Raw genomic sequence first — 15,504 nt, 5'->3', positions numbered from 1 at the left:
GCCCCAAGAGGCATGGTCTTCCTACTCCACGTAAGAAATTGCCAAACAACTAAACCTCCAGAACAGACACTGGGCAGTGACAGGAGATAGCAAGGAGCAGATTCCCTGTGATGAGATAGAATGGCAGAGTGTGGCCTACCAAATCAGTTTGATGCTCCAACTCTTAAATTGATTAAAGTGACCAACTTCAAGACTTTACAAAACATTTTTTTTTTCATTCTAAGGGTAAAATTTCTACCTCAAAAACTTCTTTTAGATAAGTGTACCATTAGATAAAAGGTGGGATGTCTTTTGGTTGGCATATTGAAAATATGGTCTGCCTACTGCTATTTTTTTTCTTTTTAACTTATTTATTTATTCTAATTTGTTATATATGACAGCACGGTGCATTTCAATTCGTAGTATACATATAGAACACAATTTTTCATGTCTCTGGTTGTACATAAAGTAGAGTCACAACATTCGTGTCTTCATACATGTACCTGCAGTAATGATGTCCCTCTATTTCATCGTCTTCCTACTGCTATTTGATATACTGAATATATGTAGGAAAAATAAAAAATGTAGACAAAGTTTTTTCTGCAAGTAAAATTGAAGTTACAAAATTTTGATATCTTAGAATTGACTAAATTAACAGAAGGGAGAAATATGTTTGGCTCTTTCTGATACAGAATCCAACTGGTGAAAAAAAGAAAACAGAAAAAAGAAGATACTAGAAAGCATTCAGTAATTTTACACAAAAAGTATACAGTACTTACTACAAAAGACACAATTGCTAAATAACAAGTTTGCTTTTGCTGAATTAAGATTATTAAACAATGCCATCAAATCATGAGTTAACAGTTTATTTCTCATCACCTTACCTTTTATGGGTGTTAGGGAAGGCCTCAAGTTGTCTAGGTGATGGAAAAAGATCTTGTCACTCGTGGATCCTGGTGGGACTGAGATTCCTGCACTGTCTCCATTGAGTCGACTCCTCACTCGTTTTGGTGGATGAGGTTTTTTAAATAACTGTACAAAAGATGACATACTTTATAATAAAAAATACACTTATTAAGACCTTTAATATGCTAGGCATTATGTTCTTATTTAACTTAAGTTTTACAATAAACATTAGATACTACATTATCCTATTTTACATTTGAGGAAAGAAATCCAAAGAGGCTAAGAGGATTTCCAGCAAACTCATAACTCATTAAGTAGGTAAAGGACTATGATGCTAAAGCTTGAGTTGCTATTGTGTTCTATGTTAAGCTGAATTAACTCTGTGAAAGAACATTAATCCACCAAACTGTAGTTGATTTATAACAGTTTTCCAATTATTTTTAAAAGGCAACTGATTCTTCATAGCCCAGTACCATTCTGGGCCATTTAAGGTGGATAGACATTTTAACTGGATTAGTTCTGGCTTCCACCATGGCTTTTCTTAATGTGATTTAGCAACATGATTTTGGTGCTGTTTAGATGCTACAAATTTGCTGAAAATATGAACATTATTCTCTTCCTTTCACTTTGCAATGAAGAAAGAAAAAAAAAAGAAAAGAAAAATCTTTGGCATTTTTGTTCAGTATTTCTACAGCTAAAAATATTAATATACGCTTAAGATTATTTTTCAAATTTAATGTAAAATTATTTTTCAAATAATGTAGATCTTCAAACGGATACAGTAGTTTCTGCTGGAAAATTAATATTTGAGAAAGCTATCTAGAAAAACTTGGATGAGCTTAGACTAAACATAAAAACAATAGCACTATGCTTCAAGAAGATGTTTTGGGTTTCTGGGGGAAAAATGACAGGAAATATGCTTTGTACAGACAAAGATAGCACTGTAGGCTTCCAGAGCGTTAAGCATTTTGTTTATGTTAGCTATGTACAGGGGCACAGAGTCAGGGTTCTTTTATCTTCTACAGATTCTGAAATTGTAAAAAAGATGCAATTTAAAGCATGCTTACAAATAAATATTTACTGAACAACTTTTATGTGAGGCCCTAACATAGAGCCCATGTGACAGCTCATACATATATAGAGTCACCATAAAATTGAGATTTTCTTAGATTGTTTACTTGAAAGTATTCTCTATTAGTCAATGGCCTGTCCTAGATGTATGTTGGTATCCAAGTCATATCTCCCAGTCTGCTGGCCTCTTATATTCCAAAGTAGCACACAAATCCTGCAGTGGTGCCATGTGTCTTTATATACATGTTCAGAACATGCATTTCCCACAGGGTATGCAACAGGGATCCTGCCTTTTAACACTCAGGAAAAAGGACAGGTTCACTTAAATAAAGATTTAATTAAAACTCTCCAACTGTGAGTACTTTATTGAAGAACATTTTGCTTGAAAAGAAACATGGTTCCTTTGGTAGGGATCAGACTACATTGTAAATGGTACAGTAGTGTCCTGCTGTCTATCTGGCTTTCCCCACATACAACTGGCCATTATTCTGTGTGTTCCCAAGTGTCCACCCTGGAGATCTTTAAGTTGGCTAGCCTTATAAAAAGGGATTTCAGGAGAGATATGTGAAGCAGAAACAGGGAAGACGGCCAGGGCCAAAAGTGTACAGCCCCTCGCATCTGGCACAGGATGGGGACTTGCAAGCTCAGCAGAGTCCCTCCTCTCACTGTGCTGCAGATATTCCTGCTTCTGCCTGCCCCTCATACATAGTAGAAAGAGAAGGGGGGTGCTCATCACTGTGCACAACACAGAGATCTACAGTCCTGGAGTGCTAAGGGGCACAGCTCTTGGTCTTTCCAGGTTCCAGATAGTGGTGAGAGCCGCTGGTGCATGTCCTGGGCACTGCTGTGGCACAAGTCCTCATGGCACAGCACTCTCCTCACCGTTCACTAATGTAACCCAATCATCATCTGCTCCATGAATCTCTACAGCTGTGTCCCGAGTGCTCTTCTGTCCAAATTTAGCTCCTCTGCGAAGTGCGTGCACTTGTGTGTGTGTATGTGTGTTACACACACTAGCAGGGGTACCAGGGGGAACTGACTAGGCCAGAATGAACTGTAAAAGCTTAATTAAATATGACCATGTCATTTTCCTCCCTAAAATCAGCACAGCTTCCCACTGGCATCAGATGAAACCCTGTCTCTGTGCACACTGTGGTCTATCAGGTCATGAGCAAGAAAACATGCCCTGTTCCAGTCTGAGTGAAAATTCTCTTCAAACATCAAAAAGTTTATTTATCTCACATAAAAGTGAGGAGAAGCAAGTAATCTAGGATCATTAATCTAATGAACAATTTTTATGATTCATTATTAACTTAGACTAAACTTAATTATTATGTGGTAATCTACCAACTATAGAAATATTACGGAATGACATTGAGTCACTGCTGATAAGAAAAGAACAACCATACCTGTTTAGGGATCTGACCAAAGTTATTAATGAAGCCGATGGTGGCCGTCTCCTTCAGTGGATCATTTATATTGTAGATATCCACTTGACCCTCATAAAAAAGGTGATGGAAGACATTCACAGCTTCTACCGCAGCAGGACCCTGCTGTTTGTAGCCAAAGATTAAATCAATCCACTCATGCAGATGGGCACTCACATAATCACACTCCAAAGCCTGTAATTCCAAAACACAAGCTAGGTAAGGGGCTGGCGTTTATTACTTGCTCACAAAGTCAAGAAACCTGGCTTAGTGGTCAATAGGAATTAAAATAATTAAAAATCATTATGATAATATTAGTAACTTAAGTGAATGCAAAATACACAAATCAAGGTCCTTTCTATAGTGTGATCACAACCCACTCCAGAGTGCACCCTTATTACCTCACGGTGGACTCGAATGAATTCTCGTGGGTCCCCTTTGGCCCAAGGTGGAAGGATAACATCTCCAAGCTTGGTGCCATTTTGTTTACAGCCTGCACAATTGGATACATTAAAAAGAAAATGAAAGAATGGGACAAATGTTAACTTCATTTACAGTGACAGAGAAATAGTGTGAGAGATTCATTACTAGAACTATCAAGTTTCACCACAGAAAAGCCCCACAGGGATCATCCACTCTGGTGTCTCCCCAAGGTTGTTCCTTAGAGCATTTCCTTAAAAAGATTTGCTAAGTGCTAGTAAAACCAGGATTCTTGCTCTCAAATGTCTGCAGGAAATGCTGAGTTATACAAAATTGAACATATTCTATAAGGCCTGAAAGAGGCCTTGAAGGTAAACATGTTAATATACTTGTCCTGCTCTAAGAGGGACACCGGACACAAACTTTCTGAAATGGTATTGACTATAGGACTCCTCTTCAATGAGATCTTCCAAGAGGCTACTGTTTTGAGCCTCCTGAAGATAAATGCAGTACATGAGGTTTCTCATATTTTTGACACAAATTCTTGAGAAAGCTCTATAGAACTGAGATATACTTTGCAGTGATGGTTTTCTCTAAAGAAATGAAATTAGAATATAACTTTTTGTTGTTCTTGCATCACTTAAAAGAAAAAATATTTGGAAAGACCATAAACTGTTATTTTAAGTCACAGCCAGATAATCTCTAAAGTATTAAAGAAGTCATTTGCTATGAAATCTATTTGCATTAAAAATACACACACTCATGAACACACATTAAGTAGGATTGGTATTTAAGGAAACAGGTTCTCTTCCCCCTTCTTTTTTGGAAAAACACCAAAAAGTAATTTTAGCTTACAGTTTTCATAGGTTTAGATTATCATTGTAACAAACGACTGTAAATAGTAAAGACTTAACTCCCTGGCTTCCTAGCAGTTGATTAGATAGTAGTTCTATTATGAATTTCACACAGAAGTGAAGTCATTCAAATTTTAGAGCACAAAGTCAACTCCAAATGGAAACCAACATTTCCTTTAGAAACTTATTTTCATCATTGTTATTTGATTGTTGACATAAATCGGGTCATTATGCCGCATCCCTGCAAGCACACCTCACACATTCCTGCCAATCCCTCTCAAATGCTCTCTTTAGTCCAAGTTTTTTGATAATGAGAAACTGGTAATAATTCTCAGGCTTCTTGAGATATAACCTACTTTTCAAGATTTTGCTATACTCCCTAAATGCTTATGTTGGAGAATTTTATTAGCACTAGCTGCATTTTAAAAATGACATACACGGAAAACAAAACCTACAGAGAAACCCTCAGTCTATTCTGCAACTCCCCCACTGTGTACATCCAGGGATGTGAGAACAAGATGGGGTCAGGGAAAACTCCCAGGTGTGTGTGTGTGTGTGTGTGTGTGTGTTTTTAATAATATCACTATCTTTTTTGATAGAGAGCAATGGGTGTTTAGTTTTGTTTGTTTTTCTCTTTTGAGGTGAAATTCGTACATTCCTCTGTTCTTCTAAACTGTAATAACCACCAATTTGTTATGTCTCTGGATTTACCTATGAATGGGTATTTCCTGTGAATGGAATTATACATCACATGACCTTCTGAGGCTGGCTTCTTTCACTCAGCATGTTTTTGAGGTTCATTCATTGCTAATTTTGGACATGGAATGTCCCTCAAAGTTCTGTGTTAAAGGTTTTGTCCTAGGCTGGTGCTACTCAGAGGTCTTTTGGTCACTGTGAGAGTGCCCTTGAAGAGGAGAGTGAGACCCCAGCCCCCTCCTCTGCCTCTCTTTTCTGCTTTCTGGCCATGAGGTGAGCAGCTTTGTTCCACCACATGTTTCTATGATGGTGTGTTGCCTTACTACAGGCCCCAAAGCAATGGGGCCAATCCACCATGGACTGAAACCTCTAAAATTATAAGCTAAAACACCCCTTTTCTCTTTATCAGTTGATTATCTCAGGTATTTATTACAATAAATGAAAAGTTAACACATCCATGTTGTAGCATTTATCAGTACTTCATTCATTGATATGGCTGAATAATCTTTCATTATACGTATGTATCACACTTTGTTTATCTATTCACACCTTGACAGACATCTGGGCTATTTCTACTATTTGGGTATTTGGAGTTCTGCCACTATAAACATGCTTGTGCAGGCATTTGTTTGAGCTCCTGTTCTCAATTCTTATATACTCAGGAGTAGAATTGCTGGTCATATGGTAATTTTGTTTAACTTTTTGAGGAACTTTCAAACTCTTTCCCACGGTAGCTGACCATTTTATGATCTCACTAGCAATGTACAAGTGTTTTCATTTTCACATCTTTGCCAGCCCTGGCTATTTTCTGATTTTCCCAGATATTTGCCACCTTAGTGGATGTGGAGTGTTATCTCATCATGATTTTGTTTTGCATTGACTAATAACTAATGATGATGAGCATCTTTTCTGTGCTTACTGGCTATATATATGGAGAAATATCTAACTAAGTCTTTTACCCATTTTTCAACAAGGTTGTTTATTTTCAGGCTGCTGAATTTTAAGAGTTGTTTATATTATATAGATCCTAGACTCTTACCAGATATCTCATTTTCAAATGTTTTCCCCTACTCCACAGGCTGTCTTTTTACTTTCTGGACAAAATCTTTGGATGCCAAAGTTTTCAATGTTGATGGAGTCTAACTTATCTTTAGTTGCTGCTTTTTTTTTTTTTTTATATCTAAGAATCCATTAACAAATTCAAGATCATGAAGATTTACCCTTATGGTTTCTTATGAGAGTTTTATGTTTTTAGCCTTTAAATTTAAACAGTGTTTTTGATTTTAAGAAGGAAAGATGATGTGTTATGAATGTGAATATGATAAAGATGAAAGTACATGACCTTCTTTTATTTACTTATTTTAAAAGTGGATTGTTTGGTTGGGTTTGTAAGTGGTCTGATTGAAACACTTTGCAACATAGATCATCATAACTGATTCAAAGATTATAGAAAATTCGAGGGATCTTTTTCTTTTTGCACCTCTCCGTATTTGTTTCTTTGAAAGTGGTATCTCTAGGGAATGCAGCATTCTTCAAGTGATGTTGTAAGTGAACATAAGAAAGCACTCAGGTGTACTCATTTTTAAGTACTCATGTGTACACATCTGTTTATTTTGCTTACTGACCATCTATTCCACTCCTGCCCAAGAGTGAGCTCCAGGCCCAATCAGAGTTAATGAGGACTTTTCCTAGGAATACTGAAAGTCTTACAATATTTCTTATTGAATCCCATTCCACACAGTTATACCTGCTAATGGACAGTTAATAAAAGTTAATTTTGAAAAATTTAAAAACAAAAATTATAAAATGTAAAAGATAGGAATATTTCCCTGAATTTTCTGTTAATGAAAATTTGGAGGTAAGATGGTAATGATTTATATGCTTAACTCTTAAAAACAATAAATGTAGGGTATATTAAAAAAAAGTACAAAATGTGGCAGAAATATTCTAAAGTACAAGCAATGGAATTCTGATATGTTTTAAAAGAAATACTCAAAAGCACAGATCATCAAATTGTATTCTAAGAAACTCTAAACAAAGTCAAATTTATTTCTTCTAACTGCCAAGAATATAAGAGACACTACTGATGAAATTTCTCTCCTTTTTATAAATGGTGATTTTATACTGTTTTTCTACAAAATAGGATCTAACAGGATAAAGAAAAGGGATTCATTTAAAGTTTTTGAAATTTGATTTTGAAACACATTAAAACAAGAATACCTCAGGCCACACACACACACACGATTAGAACAATACATAAAAATTTAGATTCTTGACTACTAATGGGTTTCAATGGTCATAATTTTCAAAACTTAACTTTACGACTGTTTTCACTAGAACAACAAAATTCTAAACATCTGATGTAATCTGTTTCAATTTATAAATGTCTCTAGAACGCTAGGTTTGAAACAGCATTTTGGGGGAATAAACGTGCTTTTTAAAATATTTAATTACATGCATCCAATTATAGTAAATAATAGCAACTAACAGTATAAGGAAATCTTTTCTTGTTAATGCATGGGGCAGACAATCTTCAGAAGTGACTTGTTTCTACTATTCTTTGCCTGGCTAACATTCCTAACACAGCTCTACGTACCTAGATCAAAGTTGTTGGAATTGAACAGGAATTCTGGTAAGTAAAAAAATTCTGGGATAAGTTCTTTTACGTCTGCCATGTTGTGCTTTGATGCTGAATACCAGGCCTCGCGCACACTGTGAAACATCCGGTCAGCCAGGTCAAAGTGGCCACCCTGTGGGCAGAATGAGAAGGCACCTCTCTATTAGAGAACCATTCCCACCTCACAGCTTCTGTCAAGTTCAAGGGCTTAAAAACCTCAAATATGTTTGGTGACATTTCAATCTCGCATCATCCTATGTTAAATACATGAAATTTAAAATCACAAAAGAAAACCTAGTCTCTTTGGAGTACTCCTTACAAAGGATGCTCAATAGATTGGTTTTATAATCAAAGTGAAATATAAATATAAAGATTTTTAAAAAGTCATTTAAAAATATTAGTTTTTAGACAGGACAAGACTGTAAGGAAATATAAATACTTCCATAATTTGATGATGCCCTTCTAAGAAAGAAGGTCTAATGTAAACCATTTATAGTTGGAAATATTCAAGTTATTATACATATACTTGGCTAATTTTAGAAATTAACATGACAATTCAATCACATGTGGTTGAACTGGGAATTAGAATTAAGTGGAGAATTAGGAAAGGTGATAGGAAAGTTACAGGTTGATGAAACAAGTTGAAAGACAAAAGGGTCTTTTGCGGCCTCATAGATACACTACCTTCCTTCTCCAGTCACACGGGTCCCTGTGTGTTTTAATGAACATGTTATTTACTGTGAGAAAATGCCAAAGCCCATGACAGCTAAGACTTGCCCCAGCCTGGCCTCTTTCCTTTCTCACTTCATCCCTTGTGACTCTCATATTTGCTTACTCCATTCTGAACACAAGGGCCTCCCTGCTATTTCTCCAAACACATCAGGCACATACCTTCTTCTGAGGCTCTGGCTCTATTTCTACTCAGAGCACACCTCCCTCAGGTGTATGTAGGAGTAACTCCTTCTCCTCACTGAGGTTTTTGTTCAGAGGAGGCCTACTCCCATTACTCCATTTTAAGCCCTTTCCCTCCCCACTTTACCTAATGTATATATATTTTCCTGATACCTTTAATCATACTCTAAAACACTTTATAGATTACTCATTCATTATGTTTGGCTGTCTCTCTCAACTGAGGTCTAGAAACTCCATAAGGCATCTTTCTTCACTGACAGTCTTCCAAGTACCTGAAACAGTGCCTAACACATAGTAGGCATTCAGTAAATACTTGATGACTGAATGAAAGAGAATGCAATTATAATCAAGAAGACACCAAATGAGTTAGGATATATCACTCTTTTTAGGTCCAGCAAAATTCTATTTAAATCTGTTTGACTACTTTGCCACTAAAACTTCATAGGCTTCTATAAGGCAAGACGATGCATTTTAAAGGAAAGAAGACTTGAATAGAATGGTCAAATTCCAAATTTAGGTTTTACCTGTAGCCTTAAGAATATCTGTGTGAAAGGCTCCATCCTTACAAGGTATGAGGCTACGATCATTGCAGATGAATAGTGGGTTCCATAGTGGTACGCTGGGGTTTCTCCTGTTCCAGATGTTCAAGCATAATAGAAAACAAAGAGGAAATATGAAAAATAAAATTGATATTAATCAACAGACTTGGAAATGCTAGCAAATGTGTTTGTGAACTGTTACACTAAATGTAGTTAGCTATTGGCATTTGTAGCAGGAAAACTTCACAAAGACACCACTGTTCCCTCACTTAATGTCTTTGGCAATAATCCAAAGTAAGTATAATTCAATGGCTGGTTCTCAAAGCTTATTGTTAAAGAGCTAATCCTTAACAGCAAACCAGCTTCACTAGAGGAGAACACTGATTTATAGCTAATTTTTATCAGGTTCTGGCTTTGCAGTTATGTATTTTTATATATAACCTTTTTGGCAAAAAGGGAGGAAAGTGGAGAGAATCCAGACACATACACTAATAGGCTCAGGGTTTCCCCCCTTTGTTTGGTCTATTTGAAGGGAAAACACAATAAACATTAAACACAATAAATAACAAATGAATCTTTTAATTAAAGAAAGCAGTTAATTTCTTTTTGCTAAATGCAAAAGGATTTCAAAAAGTCCTTCAATAAAATTAAAAGAAAGCCAATAAATCAAAATGTATTTCTTGGACTAAATATGATTAGAGACAGGGGCAGATTATGATGGGAAGTTTCTGCCAAAGGCAAAGCAGACACACTCAGGTTTTGGCTGGTACTCTCAGGTTTTGGTTGGTACTCTGAAGAACTTGCTATAAATGCCTCCTAGGCATGGCCATAACAGCATGCAAAAATCTGATTTTTCTACTCTAATAATTTACATATATATAAGTGTATATATACACCATATATAATGATATGTAAGTAACTTGAGGAAGACTTCAAATCTGTCAGATCATTAAATAAAGGCCTACTTTTGAATCTTAGGTACAAGGTCCAGTGACAAGAAAATGTTACTTACCATTAGGATCCTCCCAGTCTTTATAACGCTTCTTATACTGAGCTAACCGTTCATCTGTTTGTGCTCCCATTGGCTTAGCCAGGTTTCTAAATGTCTTGGGATTAGTAAGATCTACCTCCTAAAACACAAAACAAAACCCAATGCAAGTTACTAGAACTCTGTATTCTGACCAACTTTGATACAGTGGCTGTAGTGGACAATGATGATTTATAAATGCATTTGTTGGATGAACAGGCAGAATGGACTCCAAAACCATGCTGCGTGTGGTGTTTCTCCACACTTTGCAGTCAGGCACATGGCATTTTGTTAACTGACTCAGTTTGAAGACAACTGCTTTGGAAGGCATTCAGGATCCAGACTTTGGGGAGGGGAAAAAAGAAAAAAAAAAAATGTTTCCAGTTCTTGCCAGCAGGAGACTGTGGACACAAGAGCTGCAATTCTTCATTATCCTCTGTCACCCGTATCACCTGACAACTCTCCTCTCAGTGCCCCACTCCCTGGTGCCCAACAGCTTTACTTCTGAGTATTTTCTTTTTAGAAGGATCTAGAAGTGATATTAGCTGAAGCACTCAGTAGCTCCTTCCTTTTAAAAAACATCATCATACCAGATCAAGTGACTTCCAAATGAGGTGGACTTTTTGAGACTACCAGAGATTATTTTAAAAGCTCATCTCTAGCTGATCTAAATCACTTATGTAAAAGGAAACCAATATTTACTCCCTGAGTGCTTTAAAGGTAGAAATTTGAAATATGTGCCTGTGGAATTTTCAATATGTGTCCTTTTTAGAGGACATCATGACAGACTTGTATTTTAAAAACCTTAGGAAGGGGAAACTGATTCACTCTGATCAGTGTAAGTCAAGTTATTCCATTTTTCCTCTTCAAGTCTACATGAAAAGTATCTCAATTATAGTTAGTTCAATAAACACTGAAGTGTACACTAAGTAACAACCATTGTTCTAGGTGTTGGGATTTGAGGAGATATATAGGATGACTATGTCTTCAGGACCTTACAATTGAATAAGGTCAAATAGCCTGACTACAATACACTGTGAAAAAAAGTACCATGATTAAAAAGGGGAAGAAATTGCCATGACACCCAACTGCAAGGCAGTGTGGGAATAGAAGCAGAGGACAGGGAGAGCAAAGGGCTCCCCTTCACAGAGGTGATGTACGAGTGTGTCTGGAGAGGTGCAGTGATGGTGGCGAGGTGTATCTCTAGGTGGAGGAAAGATATAAGATGTATGGTGGAAAATTCCAGGCATGGGAAAAGCTACTGAGGAACATTAAGGTATTTCAGGAGTGCAGTTCTGGGAGAACACTAGGGCTATGTAGAAGCTATCTGGAAAGGCTACTGAGGCTGCTAACTCAGTCTCTGAATCTTTTTAAACAAGAAATGACTTGATTAGATTTATGTTTCTGAATCTGGATGGAGTGAGGGAAGAGAACATCAGAGCAGGAATCCAGTCAGAAGGCTGTTGTGATCGACCTAAAATGAGACATCAACAATATTGATGAAGGAAGATGCTAAAAGGTGTTTGAAAGGTAGACCTCCTCTGCCACAGCGTGCTACTTCCTGAGATGGGGATATGGGGAGTAAGGATTGGAACTATACCTGGAACATCAGGACCAGAATTAAAGGTTTAGTAATGTTCTTCTTAGATAGTTTGATACAGTCCTCACTCCCTCCCCATAAAAATGCATTATTTATGAACTTCCTGCCCCCTTTAAATCTCTATTTTCTTCTATATTTCCTTGGATAACTTAAAGAAAAAAGTTTCATTTTATCCATCTTTACTCTTGACTTCCTCTTCTCCATAATTACATTATTCACCCAAATATGTATAGATATGCATATTAACTATACATGCCCTATAGGGATTCACACATCAAATGTACTCACATACACCCATGAAGGTAGGGTTGACTTCTGTTCTTTCATTACATTAAAATTTTCTGAGGACAGAAGCTTTCTTCTTTTTCCCTAATATGATGATGTATAAAAATTCTGACAATACAAGCAGTTCTTATTCTGATGAATGAAAAGGTCCAATGAGTTTCTTAATTTTAGGAGTAATTAATCTTTTTTTTTTTTTTCCTTTTCTTGTTTGTCTACCAAGGGCCAAGCTTCTCTTTTTTTATCCTGTTACTAGTTCATTTCAGAGCTAATCTGGTCTTGGTAAGACAGAAGGCGAAGGAAGAGAGGAAAGATAACATTTCTATTTATCTTCATACTGACTTTTATCCCTAAGTCGTGTACATGCTTAATTGTTAGAAATGTTCTCCCAAGACTTCTTAGAAAAGTACACAAAAATTTGTTTTTCATGGCAGGAATATTTTGAAGAAGAGTCACTTCACAAATATTTACAGAAACAATTCAAACTACACGATGGTTTTGACATTAACTAATGGAAACCATTAGTTAATGCTTAAGAAAAGTGAATGGGCATGTGAATTAATGCTCAACACCCCCAAGTGGATCAATTATTTAAATCTTTTATATTGTATGTCCAAAATAAAACACTACTCATCCTCTTGAAGTAAATGCCTGTACCTACAGAGAACACTAAACTACAAAGTAAATAAGATATTTGGGCAAGTGCATTATCTTTAAATTTTTTGGGGGGGAATGTATTTCACTTAGGCAAAGTGATTTGAGATTTACCTCTGAGTCGTAATCTGCGAGGATCCAGGGAAAGACAGGATACTGCATGAGATCATTGTATGATCTGCCAGCCAAAGTGTTCAAGTGCATCAAATACTGGAAGTTGCTGATTTCACCTCTCTTGGAAAATATAATAAAGATTCATTTTACAGCAGTCAATTATTTATACTTGGTTCACTTTTTAAAAGTTTATATGCAAATGAGGTACAGATGGTTGGTTTTTAATAGATTTCAGAGTATCAAAACAATTTTTTTCCCCTAAAAAAACAAAAAGACAATTTTCTCTATGGTGTACATCTTCTTCATACAGCCAAAAGTTGTATGACTTAGATCCTTGACCTAAAAAATTACTGAGGAAATTTATAGTCACTAACTTACCTCCCATCTCTGAGTCACAGACTTCTCTCCAACCAATGTGCTAAGCAGCCCAGATCTAAAAAATTACCACAGAATAAAATAAATTGCAGGTAATACAGTTTTAAATCTCAGCAATTATAGAATTTAAAATTTGGGGTCAGCTGGTACAGGAATTTTTCAAAGTACAGGGGAACTACTAATGGGTCATAAAATCATTTTAGAGAGTTATGATAAGAATTTTAAAATATGAATAACATGCAATGAACTGAAGTAAAAGAATATCAGAAGTCATGACATATACTAAGGGAAAGTGTTTTCTGTATTAATGATTCAATTGTATGTACTGGATAGTGATATCACAAAAATAAATAAATAAATAAATAAATAAATAAATAAATAAATACACACACTTTACAGTGTAGAGGTCATGGACAAAATATCTGGAAAAAAATTGATCTAATCCAACTTTTCTACTTTTTATTATAATCCCACATAAACAGATCCAAAGACATTAATGGTATAATTGAAATTATGCAATATTTTATGCATAGTAGGTACACATTATATCTCTTTTTTTAATATTTATTTTTTTAGTTGTTATTTAGACACAATATCTTTATTTATTTATTTATTTTTATGTGGTGCTGAGGATCGAACCCAGGGTCTTGCACGTGCTAGGCGAGCACTCTGCCGCTGAGCCACAATCCCAGCCCAGTGTATCTCTTAAGAAATATTGAGTAAGTGAATGAAAATATGAATATTTTATGAGAGGAAATTAATTGATGTTCAGGTCATTTAAAATTCATCAGCTTTATAACACTAATAACTAATAACTGGTCAAGGACAGGGGTTGTGGCTCACTGGCATAGAGCTTGCTTTGCACATGTGAGGCACTAGGTTTGATCCTCAGCACCATATAAAAATAAGTAAACAAAATAAAGATACTCTGTCCATTCATAACTACCAAATATTAAAAAAAAACTGGTCAAGGCACTAAAAAGTAAAGTATTTAACTATGTTCTTTATTATCTGAAAGGGAACCAGCAGATTTGTAAGCCTTAGGTCATAGACACATCTAGCTCAATAGGACAGAACACCACTTTCTACTTCTAGATGAATTCTTTTAAGCAGGCAAATTGAAGATGCAGGATAGTCTCTCTGGAAGAAGTTATGATCACTCCTCAGTTTTGTAAGACAGAAAACAACTAAAAAGGAAGAGTGAAGTAAGGAAAACATTTCTGCTTCTGACCTCTGATCTCTTAAAAGTTCTTTAAGAACTACTAACTCAGCATAGAAGGTAGTAAGAATTAAGGAATATCAAGTTTAAGATAATTTTAGCAGGTAAAAGTAGTAGCATTTTGCTTACTTCAAAAGCAGTTTCCTTAAAGCAAACTGAGGCTTTAAAAAAAGTAGGAGAAAAAAAAGCCTCAATTAACTTTTTACTTTCTGTATTTATGTTAACACCATGACAAATGATTTGGGACTGAACATGTTTCTGAGGTTAACAAAAACTTTTATCTAGAGTACCTGTGTTTGCTGAGTAAACAAAAATAAAAGCAACAACTTTAAGAGAAATACATTAATTTAATGTAATTAGATGTATAAGTATTGGAATAAAATTTTATTTACAAATTACAGAATATTTAGTAAAAAAAAAATTGTTTTTTAAAATTTGAGTACTGGGAACCAAACCCAGGGCCTCCTATATGCTAGCCAAACACTGTACCACTGAGCTACATATCCAGTCCTTCTAATAAATTTTTAAGTCATTTTCATGCATACTGTAATAATTATAGTTTTCAACACAAAAGGATTGTATGGCTCCTTTTCCAGTGAATGCAAAGACATACCAGTGACTGAATAACTGCAAATAGAGCTAGATATATGAATTCTTGAAAAGGGTATCTCATTCAGAGAGACTTACTAAGATTAAAAGCAACTTTAATAGCACAAAGGAACCAACGACAGGTCTGAATATATAACAATATAAATTTTAATTAATTATTACTTCTGGTACTGAGGACTGAGCTATGTCCCCAGCCCCCCCCC

General features: G+C 35.6%; 1 protein-coding gene across 8 annotated transcripts in view; it reads right to left on the bottom strand.

Moving 5' to 3' along the window:
* The window catches only part of Wdfy3 (WD repeat and FYVE domain containing 3), a 221,872-nt gene that overhangs the window by 20,589 nt on the left and 185,779 nt on the right, over nt 1–15,504 (bottom strand). For all 8 annotated transcript variants that reach the window (XM_048784724.1, XM_048784720.1, XM_048784721.1 and 5 more), the window contains 8 exons: nt 13,477–13,531; nt 13,099–13,218; nt 10,434–10,551; nt 9,407–9,513; nt 7,950–8,103; nt 3,785–3,876; nt 3,366–3,578; nt 864–1,011 (listed from right to left, as the gene is read on the bottom strand). In XM_048784724.1, coding sequence (XP_048640681.1) covers nt 864–1,011; nt 3,366–3,578; nt 3,785–3,876; nt 7,950–8,103; nt 9,407–9,513; nt 10,434–10,551; nt 13,099–13,218; nt 13,477–13,531 — 1,007 coding nt within the window. The remainder of the gene's footprint in view (nt 1–863; nt 1,012–3,365; nt 3,579–3,784; nt 3,877–7,949; nt 8,104–9,406; nt 9,514–10,433; nt 10,552–13,098; nt 13,219–13,476; nt 13,532–15,504) is intronic.

The sequence above is a fragment of the Marmota marmota genome, unplaced genomic scaffold (genome assembly GCF_001458135.2).
Source record: "Marmota marmota marmota unplaced genomic scaffold, marMar, whole genome shotgun sequence".
Taxonomy (NCBI): Eukaryota; Metazoa; Chordata; class Mammalia; order Rodentia; family Sciuridae; genus Marmota; species Marmota marmota.
The sequence above is the reverse complement of the archived record's forward strand: the minus strand, read 5'-3'. Positions and strand labels throughout refer to the sequence as shown.